The sequence below is a fragment of the Chrysochloris asiatica genome, unplaced genomic scaffold (assembly GCF_000296735.1).
Source record: "Chrysochloris asiatica unplaced genomic scaffold, ChrAsi1.0 scaffold00039, whole genome shotgun sequence".
Lineage (NCBI taxonomy): Eukaryota > Metazoa > Chordata > Mammalia > Afrosoricida > Chrysochloridae > Chrysochloris > Chrysochloris asiatica.
In genome coordinates, this window is record NW_006408557.1 from 11987929 (window position 1) to 12008408 (window position 20480).

The 20480-nt window shown below is 40.3% G+C and overlaps 1 protein-coding gene across 1 annotated transcript in view; it reads left to right on the top strand.

The window, feature by feature from the left end:
- PLK1S1 (polo-like kinase 1 substrate 1) overlaps positions 1-20480 on the top strand; it is a 239786-nt gene that overhangs the window by 214884 nt on the left and 4422 nt on the right. The window contains exons 10-12 of the mRNA XM_006860749.1: positions 8919-8995; positions 11824-11954; positions 19964-20007. Of these exons, the coding sequence (XP_006860811.1) occupies positions 8919-8995; positions 11824-11954; positions 19964-20007 (252 nt within the window). The remainder of the gene's footprint in view (positions 1-8918; positions 8996-11823; positions 11955-19963; positions 20008-20480) is intronic.

The window sequence follows — 20480 nt, forward strand, 5'->3', positions numbered from 1 at the left end:
CAATAAGAAGAGTGAAAAGGGAAGCCCACATCCTGATCACATCTACCTGGAGGCAATCAGAAAACATAAAAAAATACCAAAATGCATACTCAATTAAGTATTAAGGCCACAGGTAAACACTAAACATGTCCAAGAAGCAAAAACAGATGACCATATCAGCACTTGTCCAGAAACACGATAAAATGTGTGAGACAAATGACCTATAGGTAGACCTGAACTCCATTCTGGAAGGAGGGCAGGCCTTGGAAATGCCTGAGAAGGAATTCAGAAAAATGATTATGTTTCAAAACACTGTACAATGCAGTTGAGAAAAATAAGGAAGAAGTCAGGAAAGAGCTACAGGAACAATCAAATCAGATAGATACATCATTGGAAATAATTCAAAACCTACAGAAAGAGGTCCAAACGATCAATAATAAGTATTATTCTGAAAGGGTAATAAATAATCAATAATAAACAATATTCTGAAAGGGCAAAGGAGTAGAATAGAAGAGATGGAAGGCAGAACCAGTGAGCTGGAACACATATCCCTCAATACCACTAAGATAGAAGAACAAACAGAGAAAAAGATAAAAATATTTGAAGATCTAAGATTCATGTTGGGACATGGCAAAAGCGGTGCTGAAAGGACAATTTATTGCAATAAATGCACACATCCAAAAAGAAGAAAGAACCAATATTAACACATGAACAGACACTTCACCAAGGAGGAAATCCAAGCAGCCAATAAACATATGAAGAAATTTTCAGAATCACTAGCCATTGTTGTTGTTTGTTAAGTGCCATGGAGTCGGTTCTGACCCATAGCGACCCTGAACAGGGTTTTCCAAGGCTGTAAATCTTTACGGAAGCAGAAAACCTCATCTTTCTCCCGCGGAGCAGCTGGTAGTTTCGAACTGCTGACCTTTAGAGAGATGCAAATCAAAACAACAATGAGATATCAATCTCACACCAGCAACAACAGCAAAGATCAAAAAAGTAGAGGACAATAACTGGCAGAGATGTGGAGAGACTGGGACACTCCTGCATTGCTGGTGGGGCTGCAAAATGGTCCAACCTCTCTGGAAAGTAATATGACACTTCCTCAGAAGGTTGGAAATAGAAATACTTTATGATCCAGGAATTCCTCTACTTGGTATTTACCCACAAGAAATATGAGCCATAACACGAGTAGATATGTGCACACCAATGTTCATAGCAGCACTATTTACAATAGCAAAAAGATGAAGACAGCCAAAGTGTCCATTAACTGAAGAATGGATAAACAAACTGTGCTACATACACACAATGGAATATTATGTTACCTTGAAGAATAACAAGGAGGCTCAAGCCACCACATAACATGGATGAACCTTGAGGACATTATGTTGAGTGAAATTAGTCACAAAAAGAGAAATACTGCATAGGACCACTACTGTAAAAGACTAAGAAAAAGAACCCATACTAAAGGGGGGTGATTCTTGCTGGCTACTGAGATGTGGGGAGTGGGTTGAGGGGATGGAGGGGAAGGTGGAGCACAGGGTAGGGAATAGACATTGGATAGTTTGGGTGCTAGGGAGGGGGGCATTATATAAGAATGGGGAGGGAAATTGAAGAACAAAGCATTTGTGAGAACAATAAGGTAGGATTGCATGGCTAAGTGGAACAGAGATAAATAATGATATATACACAACCTTGGAACAACAGGGCTCTGGGATACAGGGATTGAGACATGGTTGGAATAGGGAAAAGGGGTGAAATAATGTTAAGATGCTTGGCTGTCTTTTGAATCTTGGTTTTCCTGGCATACCATTATAAAATAGACACTTGAAGGGGAGACAAAGGAATAGCCAGAAATATCACCATAGAAAGCTTGTAAATCTGTCTTCTGCCTATAACTGATTGGAATACCTAACATGAGGCTACAACGTGCCCAGTAAAGGAGGCTTCCTGTGGAGCCTCTGCATTACATAAGACTTAGGTGGAATGCTGAACAGCATCCAGAATCTTCTGAGGTGAGAAATTTCTACTTGTGAGGACACGCCAACCAGCCTGGAGGGGCTAGAAGAACAAAGACTTCTTGAAAGAAGGACCAACAGGAAGACTACAAAACAGGATAGGCAGACCGACTGATTACTACAACAACAAGCGAGTTGCTTGCCCAGGAGACATCAAGGCAAGTAAGTGGTCGGGTCCCCTCAGAGCAAACCCCTTTCAAAACTAAGACTCAATGGGAGATCACATTCGTCACCAATAAGGAGAAGTGAGGGAAAAACAGCAATGATTCTGTGAGCTAAGCCCTACAATGTTCAATAGACTCCTGTGAACCCGGGGGGAGACCTGGTTGGCCAGCAGTGTGGCAAGACCTGGGGACTCTTGGGCCCAGAGTCAGTGGCATAGCTACAGAGAACTAGAGTAGAGAGTGAAGCATCCGGCTGATAAGAAGAGAGGGCATATGCACAAGAACACCCACACTTGCACATAATACCCACTTGACCTGGCTTCAATGACTGGATGATCAGAGCTCAACTAGAAGAAGAAAGAAGAGGGGAAAAAAGAGTAATTTGATACAGTTTGCTGAACTTGACCTACACCTATGGATGCAGTAGCTCAAAAGAGGGAAGAAATCTTTACAGCAAGTATCATTCCCACCCCCTCTATACACAGAGTAGACAAGGATGGGCAACTTGGACATTGGCTACCCAAAGTGGGAGTGGGGGGCTACAAAGGCAAGAAGTGACTGGCTTACAAGCTTTCAAGAGGGAATCTAGATCCAGACGGCGTGGAGGAAGGTAGAATTTCCACTGAGTAGTACCCAATCTGTCTAGGCGGGGCTGATGACAGGAAATGAGGATAGGTCTCTTGTGATACAATAGTGAATAATTGTTATCAGGACTGACTGTGAGGGTTGGAAATGTAAAGGTAGACATTTTGTAGCAAGTGATTAACTTTGCAGTCTAGGAACAGAGGTCCCTGGGACCATCAAGGGAGCAGAGTGGTGTGTGGGACCCTATCCAGAGAAGTAGTGACACCAGAGATTGAGGCAGAGACTATGATGTGGAGAGATGGAGCAGCTGGGGACTTTAGACCCAGAGAGGGAGAGAGGCTGAGTGCTGACGACCAGGGGGCAGGCTTGCCCCTGTGGTTGGTTGATGATGCATGGAGGGGATTGTAACCATGGTAATGAAACGATATACGATCGGGTGAATGTATAACTAATGTTCTCCCATGGAAACTATCACATGAGTCACAAAAAAGTTTTTAAAAAAAGATAATGGAAGTTCTCCATGAACTGTTTGAAGCCCTTTCATATAATATGCTTGACTTAAGATTTAGAACTAAAAGCTTGAGGACACATTCATAAATAATTGTTTCTATGTGTGCTGTAAACATCATAATTGAAAGTAAGTGTATTCCTTAGAAAGTTAAATTTATCTAATTTTTTCACTAGTAATTTTCTGAGAGTTTGACATTACTGAAGAGCACCAGAATATTGTCAGATATAATTCCAGAAGATGAGCCCCTCAGGTTGGAAGTCACTCAAAATGCGACTTGGAAAGAACTGCTATCTCAAAGTAGAGTTGACTGTGATAACGCAAATGTAGTAAAGCCCTACTCAAAATGAAGAGAAACAGTGGTAAAAATCCATTAATAATTAGAACATGAAATGTACAAAGTATGGATGTAAGAAAATTGGAAATTGTCAAAAATGAAATATATAACCCTGGAGGGTAGAAAAAAGGATCATATGAACAACAATATACTAGATATTGGTGTTGTTGCTAAGTGCCATCGAGTTGGTTCTAACTCCCAGCGACCCTGTATAGGTTTTCCAAGGAATGGCTGGTGAGTTTGAACTGCCAACCTTTCCATTCAAACCGCCCTGGGAGTCCAGCACATTATCATGCAGCGCCACACCAGAACTCCATCATAGATGTTAGTGAGCTGAAATGGACTGATATTGGCCATTTTGAATCTGACAATTACATGGTTTACTATGCTGGGAATGACAAATTGAAGAGGAATAGCATCATGTTCATCATTAAAAAGAACATATCAAGATCAGTCATGAAGTACAATGCTGTCTATGGTAGGGTAATATCCATACACCTATATGGAAGACCAGTTAATACCACTGTTACTCAAATTTACACACCAGCCACTAAAGCCAGTGATGATGAAACTGAAAAATTCTACCAACTTTTCCAGTCTGAAATTGGTCAAACATGCGATCAAGATGTATTGATAATTACTGGTGATTGGAATGCAAAGGTTGGAAACAAACAGGAAAGATCATTTGTAAGACAATATGGCCTTGGTGATAGAAATGATGCATGATAGAATTTTGTAAGACCAATGACTTCTTCATTGCAAATGACTTTTTTAAACAACATACAAAATGTCTATACACATAGACATCACCAGAGGGATATACAGAAATAAAATTGATGACATCTGTAGAAAGAGATGGTGGAAAAGCTCCATATCATCAGTCAAAAACAAGGCCAGGGGCAGACTGTGGAACAGACCATCAATTGCTCGTATGCAAATTCAAGTGGAAGCTGAAAAAAATGAAAATAAGTCCACAAGAGCCTAAATGTGACCTTGAATATATCCCACCTGAATTTAGAAATCATCTGAAGAACAAATTTGATGCATTAGACATTAAAGACAAAAGACCAGAAGGTTGTGGGATGGCATCAAGAACATCATACAGAAAGAAAGCAAACGGTCATAAAGACAAGAAAGGAAATGACCAAAACAGATATCAGAAGAGACTCTGAAACTTGCTTTCCAGTGTACAGATGCTAAAAAGCAAGTAGAAGGTGTTAGGAGATATAAGACTTGAACAGAAAATTTCAAAGGTCTGCTCGAGAAGACAAAGTCAAATATTATAACAAAATGTGCAGAGACCTAGAGTGAGAAAACCAAAAGGGAGGAACACACTTATCATTTCTCAAGCTGAGGGAACTGAAGAACAAATTGAAACCTCAACTTGCGATATTGAAGGATTCTATGGGCAAAATACTGAATGATGCGGAAAGCATACATAGAGTTGCTGTACCAAAAAGAAATGGTTGATGTTCATCCATTTCAAGAGATAGCATATGATGAAGGGCCAATGATCTTGAAGGAAGGAATCCAAGGTGCATTGAAGGAATTGGCAAAGAACAAGGCACCAGGAATTGATGGAATAAAAATTGAAATCATTCAACAAAGTGATCTGGCACTCGAGGCACACACTCATCTATGCCAATAAATTTGAAAGACACCATTGGGCCAACTGTCTGGAAGAGATCTGTATTTATTCCCGTTCCAAAGAAGGTGACCCAACAGAATGTGGGAATCATCGGACAAGTAAAGTTTTACTAAAGGTAATACAAAAATGGCTACAACTATACATTGACAGGAGTCCTGGTGTGGTGCTGTGGGCTAATGCTTCAGACTGTAAAGTCATATGAACTGCAACGTTGGTGGTTCAAACTCACCAGCTGCTCCTTGGAAATGCTATACTAGGCTGCTATGAGTTGGAATTGACTCGACAGCAATTAACAATATATATTGACAGAGAACTTCCAGAGGTTCAAGCCATATTCAGAAGAGGACATGGAATGAGGGATATCATTACTGACATCAGATGGATCTTGGCTGAAAGCAGAGAAATTACCTGTACTTAATTGACAATGCAAAGGCTTTCAATTGCGTGGATCAGGAGGAACCAGGCACTGGAGAAGGATATCATGTTTGGTGAAGTGGAGGGTTAGAGAAAAATAGGAAGACCCTCAATGAGATTGATTGGCACAGTGGGCAGCAGCGATGAGCTCAAGCGTAGCAATGATTGTGAGGTTGGACCAGGACCAGGCAGTGTTTCATTTTGTTGTGTATAGTGTCGCTATGAGTCAGTACCAACTCAGTAGCAACTAACAATAACCTGTACCTGAACCCATCATTGCCTCCTTCAACTCTTGTTTCAATGCAGGATCTGTATCTTTTCATCTTTCCTAGTTTGTTTTTTGAATCAAACCTGATTCGCTTTCCACATGTTGCTTTGTGCAGCTCCTCTGACTATAATTGGATGAATAAGGTTATGACAGTGAGCCCTGGTGATGCAGTGATTAAGCACTTGGCTGCTAACCACAGGGTCAGCTGTGACCTACCAGTCTCTTGCAGGAAAAAGATGTAGTAGTCTGCTTCCTTAAAGATTAAAATCCATTGCCATCATATCAATTCTGATATGTGGCCCTACAAGAGAGTCCAACTGCCCCATAAGTCTTCTAAGGTTGTAACATTTCACACAGATTATGTCCTTGAAAACCCTATTTTACTTTGTCCTATAGGGTTGCTGCACGTCAGAGTTGACTCAATGGCAATGGCTTTGGTTTTGGTTTAATGGTGTGGCACTTGCCATGAGGGAATGACCCCAGTTCTGGCACATGCTGACTCAATGCAAGTCCCTGTTGTTGGACAGCAGCACATACTGCCTGCTCTAACCCTTCCAGCCAGTTTGGTATCTCTGGTCCTGCCTTAGTTAGGATTGATTGCTCCAAATGAATGTACTTCATCTTTTTTACCTTGTAAACCTCAATTTGCCATTAAACCTATGAGGGCAGCCTGGATCAGAGGGGTGAGCGGCATGTCCAGAAGTTTTCAGAATTATCACTCTTAGCAGGACAGCTGCCTCCCAGATAAAAATTGTCCCGTCTCCTTCAGTGAATTTCTGTTTGGAGAAGAGCCATGAGTTTAAGGATCCAATGTAAGGGAAGTACCATGGTTGGAAAGGGGGTTTGCCTCTGGTTGAACAGGACAGGAGAGTCATGAGCCATCTCCCTTCAAGACCTCTGAACAGCTGGCTTGGGACAGCCTGAAAGGGAACAGACTCAGCCCATTTGCGATCCTATGTCCTCAAGAAGGGAGGGAAGACACTAAAATGTAATGTGTGTGAGATATGGAAATAACCTATCTTTACCAGAGGATTATGATAGGATTCCTTTGCTGCGAATAGTAGATTCCCTTCCTGGCTAGATAAAGACCTGTAGTAATATCAGCACTGTCTTGTATTTGAGCAGAATACTTAACCACTGCAAACCTGAAATCACCCCACAACTGTTAATGTCAGAAATCCTCTCCTGAAAGTAAATGGAGAAGTTTTCTCCTGTTCTCTGAGAAGCAAAGCAGTCCACTGAAGTCCAGCTCCTCCACCTTAAGATAATGGACTTGGAGGGATTGCAGAGCACCACCTAGCTCCAGTGTCTGAGGGTCTGTGTTTATCAAGACATTGGCTCCTTTCTTGTTTGTTTTTTTGATTATGAAATTTAGCAATCAGTTAAATTTCTGATTGTTATCTTTTCCATGACCTTGAATGCAGAAATAGCATACATTCATTAAGATTTGGACTTGTAACCTAAAAGCTGGAAAACTTTTTGGTTGATCTTTATAAAATAAATACAAATAGCATTTCACCTTCTTAATAGTGACTCTTTACCTCTTTTCAGACTGCATATATTCTGTCTTTAATCTTAATATATTTTTCCTCCTGATATTATCACATAGCACATAATCCTGGAATGAAGGCAAACCTGAAATAATACAGGTATTGGGGTTATTTCGAGGATGTTACAGTGCCATTGTAGGATAGTGGGACTAACCTACAGCAGGAAACATTTTATATATGCCAGGCCAGTACTTGACTCACCCATATGGAAGTTACACAAAATAGTATTTTCCCTTACTATGCACTGTATCTGATTTTTTTATTATTTTTTTCATAGTACTGGTTGCAACCCACCAAGTTGATTTACAATTCAGCAATGTTAAAAAAAAAAACAAAGCACAAATGTTGCCTCGGTATCTACTCTCTTCAGTTAAGAGTCCCTGATCTGTACATACTATAATTACACGGCATTTAACATTTCTAAGGATGATGCTTATTTTCAGTTTTTTACCTTGATTAATTTTTAGTAGGGCAAGATGATTTCTATTTTCATTCTTCAGTAATGTTTGTCTTAAACCATTAATATAAAGCTCATGGCTGAGTTCTAAAATTGAATCAATCAAAAGCCTGTCCCTGCCACTGACAGCAGAAATGCTTTGGGGCCACTATGAAAATGTGGATGTTGGGACTGAGGCCCACCTGCAACCAAGAAGCTGTCTTGATCTATCTGTGCTAAATTTTTGTTTCTGTTCTCCCTCTATCCTGGAAGTTTCAAGACTAGAGATCATGGGGATGGCTTTGCCACTTGAGCCCTTTGCATAATTACTTGTTTTCCCCAAGTCTTTTCCAAGTTAACCTATATAAATATACACTATTAGAAGCCCTGCACAGCCAACAGTATTGTGTGAAACTGAGTCAGCTTCAGGCTGCTGCTGATTTCTTTGGACACTTGACTTTGCTCCCTGCTGTCTTCTCTCCTACCTCAGACAAGGCTTGGTTAAAGTTTCTCAGCTGTGAATCTCTGAGCCAATGAACTGCCACTGCCCTTCTGCTCTTCCCCCAGCCTCTACCAGAGCCTCCACACTCACATGTGAGCCTCGAGAGCCAGGGTGGGAGCGCTTCAGTGGAACTGGATGGCTTAGAAAGCCTGTACTGTCCTTTTAATTCATTTCTGTAGCCACTCCTGCCAAGAATGTAATAACAAGAAATGATTTACTTGTGTTCTTGAACCTAACCACAGATTCACTCAAAATAATGGCTGGAATTCAGCCTCCTCAAATAAACTCACACAATGTGTCGTTGGGTCTTGAAACCTGATTTAGTCTCCTAAATTGATTTTATCTCCTAAATTGAGTTTTGTTGATTGTGTTTTTAGACTTTCTAAAAATTAACAGTTTAAAAATAATTTGCATGGATTTGAAAAGTACTAGCCTAATAGAAATAATCTAAGGAACTGCTCTCTGGGCAGTAAAAATTCAGTATTTCTGTATCTTTTTTAAATCTGTAGAAACAAAAGCTTACCAGCTGCTGAAGAAGTCTACTCTTCAGGATAATACACATCAGACTAAAGATAGATTCCAAAAGGCCGGTGTTTCAGGTAAGTAAAGGTAAATTGAATACTTGAAGCCAGTGTTCAGTCAGTTAGGCCAATGGCCAGGGTTATCTGTGTCCAGGGGAAGGAAGCCATTCTTTGAAGAGTCCTGGAGTTTGCTTTGTGATGAGCTGTCACCAGGTCAGAATGAGCCAGTCCCTTTTGATTCTTAATGGAATGGGTTGGGATGGAGATGAAAGAGCCCTCTCTGCTGATCTGGGCTGTTCCAGGCATGGCGGGTGGCCCCTCGGTCCCACTTGGCCTGTCACAGTAGACACTTGTTTTAAGTGTCACAGAGGCACCCCACATTCCTTCTCCTCTCCACATCTCCCAGCTTATTTATCAAATGGAAGTGCTGTGCTTGGCTGCCCTCCCTCTATGGAATGCTGGGGCATTCTGAGTTCTTGAAATGAAGACTATCAAAACCAGGACATCTAAATTCTAAGCTTAAATGTAGTTGTGCTTCTATCTAGAATTTTTGTTTTGATTATTTTGTTTTCTTATACTTCATTGTGTTTTTGTAATTTTCATTTTATTACACCTGTTTGTTTTTGTTGCGGTTATGTGGTTGTTTGTTTTTTTTTAGTATAAGTCACCTCAACCCTCTTTGTGAAAGTGAATTAATATGACCTAAAACTTTTGCAATGGCTCCATACAATAAGCACGTAACAGCAAGCTACAAGGTCTGCGGTTCGAGTCCACCCAGCGACTCTACAGGAGAAAGATAAGGCTTTCTACTCCTACAAAGATTTAAAAGCCTCAGCAACCTTCTACAGATTGGAATCGATTCTAAAGCACATAACAACAACGGCAGTGCTTTCTCATCTTTTCATAGTAAACATGCAGTAATTTCACTTATGAGAACTAACCGTGATTTCTCTTTACTATCACGTTCAGATTACCCACTTTCCTCAGTGTTGTCTTCTTCAGACATTTATTCAAGGGACCAACTAATGGCACATTGGGCTTGTTGTTGTTAAGTGCTGTTGTGTTGGTTCCAACTCATAGCGACCCTGTATAGGAGCGGCTGGTGAGTTTGAACTGCTGACCTTGTGGTTCAAACCGGCCTTGTGATCCAGTGCTTATCCCACAGTGCTACACCAGGACTCCACATTGGACTTAGCATCTGTTTTTGGAGAACTAGATAATATTGGTGTTTGAGTCGGTTGCTACAAAACTGTTATTTTGATTACTCTTAGGACTTGGCCACTGCAGGGTAAGTGCACAGCACAGGGTTTGCTTAACTGCTGTTGTGTTTTAAAACAGGGCCTCTGCGCTAAGAGAGATTGTCATCTGTTTGGAAAGATGTAACACTTGGAAACCTTAACTGTTTGGTTTTTATCACCTTCTTCACACTTGAGTCATAGCAATCCCATCTAGGGATATTGTAGAAAGTATTTATCCAACAGCCTTATTTTACATATGAGGCCCTGAGAGAGCAGTGCTTTGCACAGAGCATTACCTCTGATTGGTAGATAGACACACAGTTTGGAGGGCAACACCACAAATCTGTGTGTTAATGGGCAGGTTTAAGGAAATGAACAAAATTGACCTAAGTTGTAGTCTGTTAGATATGCATCAAAATTATGGTATTATCAAAGTAGTACTATAATGTACTGATCTTTAATGTAATTTATTTGTAAATGAAGTAATAAGCCTTTGCTAGTTATGTTAAGCACCCCTAACATCCCGTTTACTTGCTTTACCTGCAAAATTACCCTATATGCCTTTCAAGATTCCAATTTTCCTGCATTAGACTTTAGGAATGCTTCTGATGAGCTTGCCTGACAGGTGTGAGACACTGCCTCGTGTATGTTTTCTGCATCTGGTCACACATTGCTCTTTACTGCCACTCACAATCTAATCCTAGGGACTTCTATGGGCCAGGAACAGGGAGGGAAACTGAAGCTGCAGTGTATAGGGTTAAATTTCAAAGCATTGTTACTTACAGGTAGTTATGGAAATGTGCACAAACAAGCCCCAAATCTAACTGTTGAAGAAGTGCATATTTCAGTTATTTTCTGCTAAAGATTTCTCTGGTTCTGTCGCTCAGAAAAGCCACTTAAACCTTGTGCCTTAGTTTTCACATCTGAAAAGACTTTGTCTTCTTTAAGTATGTGGAGATTTCCATCGGACTGAAAGTGGATGTATTGCTAAAGGAATCATTTTATTACAGAGGTTACATGCAGGCAACCAGGTTACAGGTTGGAAACTCAGAAAAATGCCATTTACAAAGATACCTATGTACTACTCTCCATTCGTGATCCCCAGTAACCAGTTAAGAACCAAAATTGTAGCAGAAACATGGAAGCTGAGGAGGCAAGGAGTCGGAGGTCAGGAATTCCCCTACTGCCTGGGTGCACCCTGGGGACAGTCCTGTTCACCCAGCTTCAGGGACAGTCTTCCAGTGCATTCTCTTCACTGACCTTTCCAGGCTGACTCAAGAGTAGCCTTGTGAGTTTTCAGTGGGGATTCGGCCTCCGCTGTGTAATGAATGGAAAATGGAGAATTTGGTAGGGAGCTTCAGGGTAGGTGGGGTAAGTAACTGTCATCTAGAGGTGTCCGTTTTTTATGAGATTTAGTTTCTGGAAAATGTGACCTGGAACCCCCCCCCCCCCCATCTGTGCATTCTAACAGTGTGAATAAGACCTATGTGCTTACATGTGTATTTTGAGTGTTTAAAGCAGAGCTGTTCATTCCTTGCTTCAGAGGTTTCCTTACGTTGTGTGGCTCAAGCAGCATCTTTCCCTGTTAACATTTATTTCACCAAAGAAGTTGTGAGGCCTTGTCTTCTTCCATTGTGTTTCAGCCCGGCATGGAGGCGGACGCTCACTCTGTGTTTATACTCATCACAGGTTTGAATATTGGCAGCGGCACATTCCAGACAAAGACAACTAACAAAATCACTTTGGAAGGGAATTTTTCATCTAGCAAAGGAAGTCCTTTGTCAAGGTAAAGTTGTGAAAGTCTTTCTGAATAGCACCCACAAGATGCAAAATGTCACTATGCAATGAATTAAACTCTGGCTGTATATTATTTGTTGTGTGACTTGCTGTATATTATTTGTTGTGTGACTTGATGGACAGTTATAGTTTGGGTTTTTGTTTATCTAAAATAGCAGTTGAAACTTTAGTCTACCTTTGAAAATATTTGCACCAGAGCCAAGTATTGTTTTGCAGCTGTTGTTTCCTTGGTTTAAGACTCAGTTGACACCTCAGTGAACCACAAATTAGCATCTACAGCTGCTCGCAGTAGGACTGCTTAGAGACCACACAATGGAAGTTGTCAGGAAAAGGACAGGGAGAAAACATCAGGCCTTGAAAGAAATAAAGTGGCATGTTTCTAGTGTGGGACAGCTATTATGTAAACTAGCAATTGCTGTGTGTACAATTTTGTTTTCATTTCTGGTTTGTTTGTTTTTTAACTAAGTATTTAGATATTTTTTAAATTTCTTTTTCCTGCTTTCTTTCTTAGTTTCCCTAAAAAGTAAAATTTATCTTTTCACTTTGTTAAACTGTAGCCATTTATTAGTTTTCTGAGCAATGATAAGTGAGGTGTGTCTTGAGTCAACATAAACTACTAACAATGCAGTACCATCAGATCCCTAAGAAGGAGTTCATATGTAGGAACGAGCAATCATCTAACACTTATTTATTTTGCTTTGCGCTAAATACCAATTAAAACACCACAAAAAGTTTCTTTTTTGTAATACTATTTCTTATTTAAAAAGATGTTCTTAAGATCATTAATTGTATTGTATTTGAATTAACTACTTACACCTAATGAAATTTAAAAAACAGGAACTTTACATGTCCTATGAGATAAAAATGGCTTGATCTAGAAATATAGTATTTTTCAAATGAAAAAATTTTATCTTCATTTATATTTATTATTATGTTTTGAGGACCATAAAATAAGATTGACCTTTCTTAAAATTAAAATTTATTTTTTAGAAAACTGAATGGCTCATTTAATTATTAGGGATTGTTATCTTAATACCCAAATTTTCATCCTTAATTTTAAATGGAAGTAGATAATGAACCAGAAGAGTTTTAAAGTATTGTATTTTTATGATTATACTTTAAGTTCAAGTCGCAGCTCTTCTCAAGACAGTTAATTATATAGACAGTTTTTAGGGCTTAATCTTACTATTTGGCTTAATAATGCAGCCCTTTGGTGTTTAAAGATTATTAAAAGTGTTTGTTTCTGTTGAGGAATTATGAAACCCAATTCTTAAACTTTTCTTTGTATATATATATATATATATATATGTTCTTTGGGCAACTGTTAAATACATTCAAAAAAGCAATTAGATTTTATAGAACATTTTGTTAACCTGATATTGTGTCTATATTTCACTAAACTAAAATCTAGTTTTTGCTCCTTAAATATGAGGTGGAGTCCCTCTTTGTTATCACTGTTATTTCTGTATGAAGTTATTGTCCTAAATAAATTCAAGTAACTTCATCAGTCCCCTTTAAAAAAAAGCCTTTTCAGAAACCCTTGGTTCTGGACACTTGATAATAATCCAGCGATGACAAGGTCTGAACGTTAAGCAAGTGAGCTTGGCATGCCATCTTTCATGGTTTGGATCTTGTGCTGGGCTCTGGTTGTTAATACGCTACCCTGGGCTTTGGAGAGCTCTGGTTTTGCTGTTTGTGCCTGGATTCACTGAAATTTCTTAGAGGCTTACATTTAAGGATCCCACTTACTCCAGTCACTCCTTGAGCTTTATTGCTTTTACAAGTGGTCTCGAAACCCAGTACTTGAGAATAAACATAACAGTGCAGTGCTGCTGTAGCACTTTTAAAAATTCTTCTTTGCTCTATTTTGTCAGTGAGCTGATGAGCAAGCTCAGAAAAAGACCCCACTGGACCCAGGGAAAAAAATGGCTTCCTCTGATGTCCTAGAGAAAATAATTATGATGTGCTAGTTAAGCCCAAACTACAGCTGAGGGATTTTACTTTAAAGCAGCGGCTTGGGCGCAAAAATGCATTTATAGCTCTTTGTCTGCACCTCATTATGTGTGGGCCTGATTCATTAAGTAATTGGTTTGCAGTTGTTTACATGAGTATTAAGGCCTTCTTTTCAGCAGCCTTTGAGAGATACATTGTGCAAATGTTGCCTGTGATGAATGCAGAATGAGGTCCAGAGGGCCCGTCCTATTGGCTAAACAGTGCACTCTGTTGAAAAGCCAGAGAAAGAGATTGGGTGCTGCTTTGCATAGCAATGACTTTCTTAATAAGCGTTACAGATTAATACACACAAGCTATAAAAGATGCAAAGAGATACTCTTAGCACATTTATACATGCTCATTTTATTGTGATGGTGGTGGGGTCCGAATGCTTTCATATTCCATTTTTCAGAGCAACGGCTTCAGTGCATGAGCCGTAATAGAATCCAATGTTTATTGTATTATAAATCATGGGCAAGTAGGCAGATCAGCTACAGTTTATTATTAAATATTCTTTCAGTGTAAATCTTTTTCTCCCATTGTATTTGCTTTAGCAAAATCATTTTGTGGTTGAGTGGGGATGAAAGGCATAATGTACGAAGGAGCGAGTCCTAATAGGAAGCTGTTCTGGGAATAAAGACCACTTGTTTCCTTTTGTTCTGGGGTGCATGCCAGAGCTTCCTCTCCTCAGCAAACATTGTCTCGCTTTACCTTCCCCAGGAAGCGGTTTGCACTCTCCAGGATCCTTTTAGTCAATGGAAAGTAGATTTTAACAACCTGCTTTGTAACTTCGGCTTACCGTTGGATGTAGATAACATTTTAACAAAAGAAAGAAAAGGATGTATAGTTGCAACAAAATTGCCTGAGGAAAAGGTAGCAGAAGTCACCCAGCCACCACACCCTGCTAGGGTCCTCAAGCAACCCGCTGTGGGTGGCATTCCCTGCCAACCCTGCAGTCACTGGAGCGGCCAGCGGAGGGCGTCAGCCAGCAGCCAGTGACCCAACTGGCCTGTGGCATCATTTTATTTTTGCCTAGTGACTATGCTATTTCTCTCAGGGTGCAGTGAAAGAGATCACAAGAAACCAACAGTTCAATAAAAAGAAAAAAAGTTTTCCTGTAAATTCTTATATTAGCATCTATTTGTGCCTTTGGTTTAATAATCTGCATTCTTCTCAAATTCTATCAAATTAACAGTTTCCTAAATATTCCTAAACTTAAAATATTATATAAGTTTCTTATAATAAGCTCACAAACTTTATTTGTATGGAGCATGAAAGAACACCCACTTGATTATTTGAAAGAACAAAAGTAGCAAGATGAGTCCATGCAGCTAAAAATGACATCTGCTGTAGGGACCCAAGTTAACCATCAGGGGGCGCTCAGACTTTGTCAAATTAAAACTGCCTCAGACTGGTGTGCTTTTAAAAATTAAAATTAGTATTTACAGATTTCTTGACACATTTGGGATTTCTTTCTTTCTGGATTACTTTTTGGCTTTTATTTCTCATATTGGTGTCTAGCTTGAGGAATATTATAGCTGAAGATACTATTTGATAAATATAAATATTTATTTCAGCTAAAATCATTAAAAATTGTAGATTTTAGAGTCTAGCAACCACATCTTCTTATAACTTAGTTATTTTCAGGCCTGTAATAAGATCTTAGAACTGGAAGTACTCTAGGCTGAGACCCTGCCCTCATTTTCCCCTGTGTTGTGCTGAATCTCATTGTTAAACCTACCTGACATGGTCTGAAAATCTCAACAATTTAGGTAGGTTTTCTTTAAAAAAAATTGTTTTTTTTTTCTTTTCAAAAAATACCTTTTTATGTGTTACTATCATTGAGGCTGTCCTGCAGGTTGTTGTTATGTGCTGTGGAGTCGGTTCTGACCCATAGCGACCTTGTACAGGGTTTCTAAGGCTATAAATCCTTATGGGAGCAGAAAGCCTCATCTTTCTCCCATGGAACAGCTGGTAATTTCGAACTGCTGACCTTAAGGTTGGCAGCCCAACTAGTAACCACTATGCTACCAGAGCTCCTTTGGTTCCTTCCAAATGTGTCCTCCACACAGGTCAGCAGTGAGTGTCCAACACCTCTGTCAGGCTCTTTCAGGGGTCCTTTGTCACTTACGCTACCCTATTCCACACCCTCAGCAGCCCACTTTCCTTCTGCCCCTTTGCTCACCGAACACTCTCAACAGCACCGCGCTGTGCATTTGCCCTGTACACCATGCTGTGGCTTCTACTCCCACACTTTTGTCTTCCTGGAATGTGCCTGTTCTACTTTTTGACCTGACTGATGCACACTAGAGTTTCAAGGTTTAACTCATTAACCTTCTAGACAGCTTCTCAGAGGAGGATAGGGCTATCCAAGATGCCTCTGCCATAGCCCGTGTCTAGTACTGTCATCTGTAGCTCACGGGTGTGTTTCCAGGTACACTTCCCCCCTGACTCTGAGTTCCTCACTGGAATTGGAATGGGGGCGTGTCTCAGTCACCAGAGCTCAATGACTATGGAACCTGCTGAATGAGTGAGCATATTAATGTGTAATGGTTGTTGTTGTCAGGTGCCATCAGGTAGGGTCCTACTTATAGCAATCCTGTGCACAACAGAACCAGGCATTGCCTGGTCCTATGCCATCTTGACAATTGGTATGTTTCAGCCCATTGTCAGATCATTTTGTTGGGGTCTTCTTCTTTTTCACTTCCCCTCCTCCACTTTATCAAACTTCTAGAGTGACTGGTCCCTCCTCACAATATGTCCAAAGAATTAGAAGCAAAATCTCGCCATTTCACTTCTAATGGGCATACTAGCTGTACTTTTTCCAAGACAGATTTGTTTGTTCTTCTGACAGTCTGTATGCTTTCAATATTCTTCAACAACACCATAATTCAAATGCACTGAATCTTCTACAGTCTTCCGTATTCATTGTCCAACTTTCACTTGCATATGTTGTTGTTAGGTGCCATCAAGTCAGTACCGACTCCTAGCGGCCCTATGCACAACAAAACACTGCCAGGTCCTGGGCCAACCTCACAATTATTGCCACACTTGAGCCCACTTTGCCAATCCATCTCGCTAGGGGTCTTCCTCTTTTTCTCTGACCCTCCACCTTACCAAACATGATATCCTTCTCCAGTGACTAGTTCCTAATAACAACATGTCCGAAGTATGAGAGACGAAGTTTGGTCAAACTGGCCTCCAAGGAGCATTCTGGGTGCACTTCTTCCAACACAGATCTGTTTGTTCTTTTGGCAGCCCATGGCACTTTCAGTATTCTCCTCCAATACCATAACTCAAAAGCATCAATTCTTCTACAATCTTCCTTATTCACTGTCCAACTTTCGCATGCATATGGCACATTGAAAATATCATGGCTTCAGTCAGGCTTCAAACTGACATTTTTGCTACTAAACACTTTAAAGAGGTCTTGTGCAGCCCATTTGCCTGAGCATTGATCATAGATCCAATCAAAATGATGTCCTTGCCAGACTCCATCTTTTCTCCGTTTACCATGATGTTATTTATTGGTCCATTTGTGAGGATTTTTGTTTTCTTCACAAGTCACAGTCCTTACTGAAAGCTGCCATCTTTGATCTTCATCAACATTTTAAGTCCTCTTCGCTTCCAGCAACCAAGTTTGTGTCATACTGCAGGTTGTGAATGAGTCTTCCTCCAATCCTGATGCCATGCTCTTCATATAATCCATCTTCTCAGGTTATTTGCCCAGTTTACAGATTGAATAAACGTGATGAAAGGATACAGCCTTGGCACAAATCTTTCCAGGTTCTAAACCAGTTAGTATCCCCTTGTTTTGTTTGAATGACTTCCTCTTGGTCAATGTACAGGTTCCTTATGAGCACAATTAAGTGTTCTGGAATACCCATTCTTTGCAGTGTTATCCATTGTTTGTTATGCTCCAAACAGTCAAAAGCCTTTGCCTAGTCAATTAAACACAAGTAAACATCCTTCTGGTAGTCTCTGCTTTTAACCAACATCTGTCTCTTGGTTCCACATCCTCTTCTGAATCCTGCTTGAATTTCTGGCAGCTCCCTATCGATGTCTTGCTACAACCAGTTTTCAATTACCTTCAGCAAAGTTACACTTCCATGTGATATTAATGATATTGTTTGATGACTTCCACATTCTGTGGTATCACTTTTCTTTGGAACGGGCACACATGTGAATCTTTTCCCATTGGGTAGCCAGGTAGTTCTCGTCAAATTTCTTTGCATAGATGAGTGAGTGCCTCCAGTGCTGCATCAGTTTGTTGAAACATTTCAATATGTATTTCATCAATTCCTAGAGCCTTGTTATTCTAAAGTCCTCACATCTGGACCTTACATTCTAAAATACTCACAGCAAATAACATCATGATAAAGACCTCTTTAAAGTGTTAAAGAGCCAGGCATCAGTTTGGGGACTAAGGTGAGCCTGGTCAAACTAATGGTATTTTCAGTCACCTCATATGCATGTGAAAGTTGGAGAGTGAATAAGGAAGACCATAGAAATTTGATTTATGGTGGTATTGAAGAATATTGAAACTATTATGGACTGCCAGAAGAACACATAAATGTGTCTTGGAAAAAGTATAGCCAGAATGCTCCTTAGAAGCAAGAATGGTAAAACTTTGCCTCTAGTTCTTTGGACATGTTTTCAGGAGGGACCAATCCCTAGAGAAGGACATCATACTTGGTAAAGTGTCATGTTGGTGAAAAAGAGGAAGACCACCAAGGAGATGGATTGACACAGTGGTAGCAACAATGTACTCAAACATAATCATAATTATGAGAATGGCCTAGGACCAGGCAGTGTTTAATCCTGTTGTGCATAGTGTCACTATGAGTCAAAACTGCCTAACAACCACATGACCAAAGGCAGTTATTTAAGCCAGAGGTTTATCATACCTGGCCCAAAGGGATGGTGGTGGTGGTGGTGGTGGTGGGCCATGGAGTCGGTTCCGACTCATAGCGACCCTGTACAGGGTTTCCAAGGCTGTAAATCTTTACGGGAGCAAAAAGCCTCTTCTTTCTCCTGTGGAACTGCTGGTAGTTTTGAACTGCTGACCTTAAGGTTCGCAGCCCAATTCATTACCACTAGGCTACCTGAGCTCCTTGGCCGAAAGGCATAGACATGATGAAATTCATAGACTCGCTTGCATCTAGGAGACCAGGGTCCTGCTCACTCCATGAGAAGAGCAGCGGAGGCAGCACGGTATATTTGGCAAAAGCATGAGACAGCAAATCAAAATATCAAATCATACAGACATAACAGTTTCATTTTAAGTATGTCCTTTGACCATTCAATTCAAACCTTGGAGAATTTAAGTATAATAAGTATATAATTTAAGTATAATAAAAACAACATCTGAACAGTGCTTCCAGAGGGAACTTATAAACTCATTACAAACTACAGGAATTCCTCTAAAGGCCAACATTCTAGTCCTTGCATTCTAACATCTTGGATTCTCTACTTTAGAAATTTCACTTTTAATTTGTCTAAAAGTACTTGTGTGGCACTGTAAGATAAGCATTGGATTGCCAACTGCAAGTTCGGCTCTCCAAACTCACCAGCAGTCATGCCTCAGAAACTGTGTACAGGGTCGCTATGAGTAGAAACCCACTAGACGGCAGCAACTACTAAAGTGTTAGACATTAGGGTTGATCAGAGGATTGTTAAACGAAGCAGTCCTCCACCTCCCTGCCTGTGCGTCATTTCTCAGCAGTAGCCCAGCACATGGTGGTGTTCGGTGGACCAGGGTGCTGAGCTCTGGCTGTGTCTCCACCAAGGTAGGCAAGGTAGGTGCACATGGGGGCCAGTGGTAGTGCTGTCCTGTCAGGCTGGGCAACCTCACATCAAAGTGGCCCTGACATCTTTGGATTTTAAAACTTGAAGAATAAATGTAAAGTTGCTGGCCTTTCAATGAACAATGTGGCTCTCTGTGAAAATATTAGTCTGCTTTTCTTTTCTTTTTTCCAGAACTTAGGTCATTTCTTTATTTTACAGACATGAAAGCCAAAGGAAACTAACTGCCAACTTAAACTCTAAAGGTAAGAGATATAAACAGAGACCAGATTGTCTTTCAGTATTTTACCAAAGGAGTTGTTGAAGATGTGTGTTTGTTGTCTACTTCCATGTATAAGGAATTTGAAGCATGTCAGTGATTGAAGAGTAAAGGGTGGCTTCTGTGACTCTCCAGGGTGATCTTTGTGTCCGAGGGGCTTGGTTCCTGGCTTCTTGAGACACTATCAACAGTAACTGGAGTCTGTGACTCAAGTGCACCTGTATGCAATGGGCCACAGTTGCTTAACATTTTAATTGATTAATTACAAGAAGAATGAAGTCCTTGACAACTTCAATCTTTTCTCCGTTGATAAGAATGTTGTTTATTGGTCCAGTGGTGAGGATTTTTGTTTTCTTGACACTGAGATATAATCCATACCAAAGGCTGTGTGCTCTTTGATCTTCATCAGTAATGTTTTAAGTCCTCTTCACTTTCAGCAAACAAGGTTGTATCATCTGA